Genomic DNA, 3,756 nt, shown 5'->3' with positions numbered 1-3,756 from the left:
CAGACAAAAAAAAAAAAAAAAAAAAATTCAGAATTCCAGGATCGACTTATAAGACTTAGTTAGTTCTGCCACTGATAGATGGCTCTGTTGTTGTGGGAGTTTCTTCTTTGTTTATATATTCTGTTTAGTTTGTTTTCGCCATTCTAAAATAATTCGCGAATATTCTTTAAAAGGTAGGCTACAGAAATACAAACACGCATATATATATATATATATATATATATATATATATATATATATATATATATATATATATATATATATATGTGTGTGTGTGTGTGTGTGTATATATATATATATATATATATATATATATATATATATATATATATAATGAAAGGGAATTTAATATAATTTACAGAGTTTAAGAAAGATATGACTCACTTCACTAACACATAAAGGAAAATCGGTTGTTAAAACTAAATTACAAATTTTTTGGCCTCCTTGCTATAAAATATATCAATCACTTCTACTGATTGAAACAGGACGTGAAAATGCAGTAAATTACGGTTATGGCTGCTTGTGTTTGATACTAACTGGAATGGATTCTGGTGTCGCCTGCACTATTGCTGTATCGGCTTGGCTGTGCGTTTCCATACGTCCCACATTGGCTGGGATGATGCTACGGTGGCAGCCAAAATGGCAAATGGGCAATAGTCCTAGTAACTATTTCGACATGAGCCCCAAAAATCATTACATCGTTAAGACAAACTGTATATAATTTTTTAACTAAGTGGTCTGAACCCAATGTTGCACTTAAGTAACACTTGTGTCAACTTTTACCAGAGCTTCGGCCCTTAGGCCGATAAGGTACTTTGATTAAATGAACTTTCTTTTTGTTTAGTCAATTGTGTTCCCGTCTTTAGTCTCTGCAATTGCAGGACTTCTAGTTGACCTTCTAAAATGCTAATAAGACATTTAATAAATTTTTTGTTTACAAATTAATAGGTATATGAGTGTATTACAACATTCTACACTCACACAAAAAGGAAACTATAAAACAACCGTTTTCTCTGATTTGCTGAGGAACTGGGAAAACTAGTTTCAATAAAAGAAAGAAATTTTTACATTAAAAACTACGTTAAGACAAGACGTGACTGCCCAAAGTGCTGCAGATAATTCTGAAGAAATCCATATTATTTTTTTTTCTTACTACTTCACGATATAATTTTTAAATGAAAATCTTGAACTGAAATTTTATTTTTTTCTGTGCCTCAGAATGAGAGAAATTGGTCTTGAAAAATCAGAGTAAAGACGGTATTTTGAAAAATATATAAACATGATAACATTTAACTTAAAATGGCAAAATATAAGAGAAACTGACACTTTATGAGATCTTGCTACAAAAGCTATATTGGATCGCTATTTATAAAACAAGAAAAAAAAAATACTTCCCAATATCATTTCATGGAATTTTACACACGTTTGCTTGAAATATAGTTAACACTTTCCATCAAGTTTATGTACGGAAAAATGAGTCCCTAAAACTGTTCAAAACTTGATTTAAAACTGTTCAAAATTTAATTTGAAAATATAAAAGATTCTCTTTCTGTTTCATACAGTTTAGAGTAGAAAGCTACAGCCACCAATAAAAAAAATCTCTGATACAACGCAATGCGCAATAGATCCTAAACATTTTTATGTCTTACCGATGTAACAAATTTTCACACATCACAGTACTCTTTGATATATACGTATAAAGCAATCACAGTTATTCTAGAGTTCGTTCTATCGTGATATGGAATAGTGATTCGTAATAGTATGCTTCTCGTAAGGTTAAACTCAGGCTACGAATAGCACTCTCCTATAGGGGAGTAAATGAATTTTGTTCCGCTAGAGATAGTCCTTGCCATACAAAAATAGGCAACAGATATTTGCGAAAACAGTCTCGTGGTCTGCTGGCCTGTATTTTTAACACTTTTTTTATTATTTACACCAGAGCCTATTATACTAATTAATTATGCCTTATTTTTTACTCTTCATATTGCATTTCTTAACATAAAGGATTTGGAACTTTAATCAAAATATCTACATCATTGTTACACGTAAAAAAATCATATAGGCCTACTTTTCTAATTGCATCAGAATAAGAAAAAAAAATCAAGCTCAGCAGGAATCGTAGAACTGCATTTTGACAATCGTTGCCTCTTTGCTTTTCTGTTAATCTTCTTAATTTTACGACGAATGACCCGAGTTTTCCTTTACACACTAAAATACTCCACCTCCACTTTTCAAAGTCGTTTAGGCACTTCAATAACTTAAGCTCATAGAGCCTTAGTGCCCTTGGGAAGTTATTCAGCCTCTTAAGAAACCCACTAAAATTGCCTCACTCATCCACCTCATCGCTGTCCAGACTGTCCGGTTCACCAGAATTATCACTCTCATCACTATCGTCTCTAGCCGAGTGGCTAGTTTTTTCGGCATTTTGCGGTCCACCAGCAGGAGAACCAGTATCGTAATTACCGTAATCGTAGTAATCGTAATCGTTATAGTAATCGTAATCGCGGATTGGATTTGGCAGCCTGAAAGGCGAAGGTGTAGTCCGGGCCAGAGTAGCTGGTCTGTAGAAGTTCTCCAGATTCGGCGCCCCAACCACACGAATAGGCTTCGGTACTGGCCCGTTGGAATTCAGACTCTTGCTGTTAGATCTGAAAGGCACCAAGTTAAGCAGATGAATCCCAAGTGGGGCGAGGTTTCGGGAGGGCTGAGTTAGACGATCTGCAGTAGGAGGTCTGCCTGAGGTGTGAAGACCCATGATGACCCGTGTTGATGGATTCTGAACATTGACTGGTTGAGGTACGATCTGCGGCGGTCCTACCCTTGGCTTAGGTTCGGTTGGGATTCTCAGGCGGTCGATTAAGACAAAGTCTGAGCCTTCTGCCGGAGCGGGTAGGCGAGCTTCCAGGGGTAATTCCATGCGTTGAATTTCCTTCTGTATGTCAACAGGTGCTAGTATATTTTTGTTATCTACATTTGATCTTGAAAACATCTGCATAACTTTTTCTAGCATCCTCTGGCCGAGCACATTTTCTCCTCCTGTGCTGGACATGGACTTTGACAAACCTTTGGTATCAGAGCTATCCTCTTCACTTCCTTTGCTGTGAGCAAAAGCACCATTCCTTAGGACATGGAGATTATGTACAAATGCTTGAGAACCTTGTGCTCTTGAGGGGAAAATTTCCCCTGGTACCAGTGCAGATATCAGAGGCGTAGAATCCCTCGCAGTACCATCTGATGTTATTGGACTACTAGTAGTAGGTTTGATGTCAGCCTTCAGAGCAGCTTCAACCTGGGATATTTCAGGGAAGTTAGGAAAACCAAGAACCGAGAAATGGTTGCCAGTGTGAGTGTCTGAAGTTCTGCGAGGGCCTCCTAAAACGGGAGTCCCAATGGAGATTGGGTCCTTCTCAGGTAAGACAGTTGGGAGACTCTTTGCCAATGGATCTGCAACTGATGAGGCACCATCAGCACGCCCACTTATCACAGGAGTTCCGATTTTAAGGAAAGATGGCTGCTGACTGTCTAAAGGTACGAGGTCCCCATAAGCTCTGAATCCTCCAGTGTCTGCCACGTACCACACGTGATGCTGCTGTCCCCGGTTGTCCACCCAGCTGAAATATGAAAAAAGAGGTTAGCTTTCTTTAACATCATTAGTCTTATATCATTCATGATGAAACAATGCAAGGTAAGGATCACTGAAATTGTTGCAAGGGACTGAAATAATGAAGCAACGGTAGAAAAAATCATAAGTGACAA

The 3,756-nt window shown here is 37.4% G+C and overlaps 1 protein-coding gene across 1 annotated transcript in view; it reads right to left on the bottom strand.

The window, feature by feature from the left end:
* Positions 1-413: 413 nt before the first annotated feature.
* LOC137623492 (uncharacterized) overlaps positions 414-3,756 on the bottom strand; it is an 11,487-nt gene continuing 8,144 nt past the window's right edge. Inside the window, exon 2 of the mRNA XM_068354323.1 lies at positions 414-3,611. Coding sequence (XP_068210424.1) covers positions 2,327-3,611 — 1,285 coding nt within the window. The 3' untranslated portion in view covers positions 414-2,326. The remainder of the gene's footprint in view (positions 3,612-3,756) is intronic.

This window comes from Palaemon carinicauda, chromosome 30 (genome assembly GCF_036898095.1).
Source record: "Palaemon carinicauda isolate YSFRI2023 chromosome 30, ASM3689809v2, whole genome shotgun sequence".
NCBI lineage: Eukaryota > Metazoa > Arthropoda > Malacostraca > Decapoda > Palaemonidae > Palaemon > Palaemon carinicauda.
The sequence above is the reverse complement of the archived record's forward strand: the minus strand, read 5'-3'. Positions and strand labels throughout refer to the sequence as shown.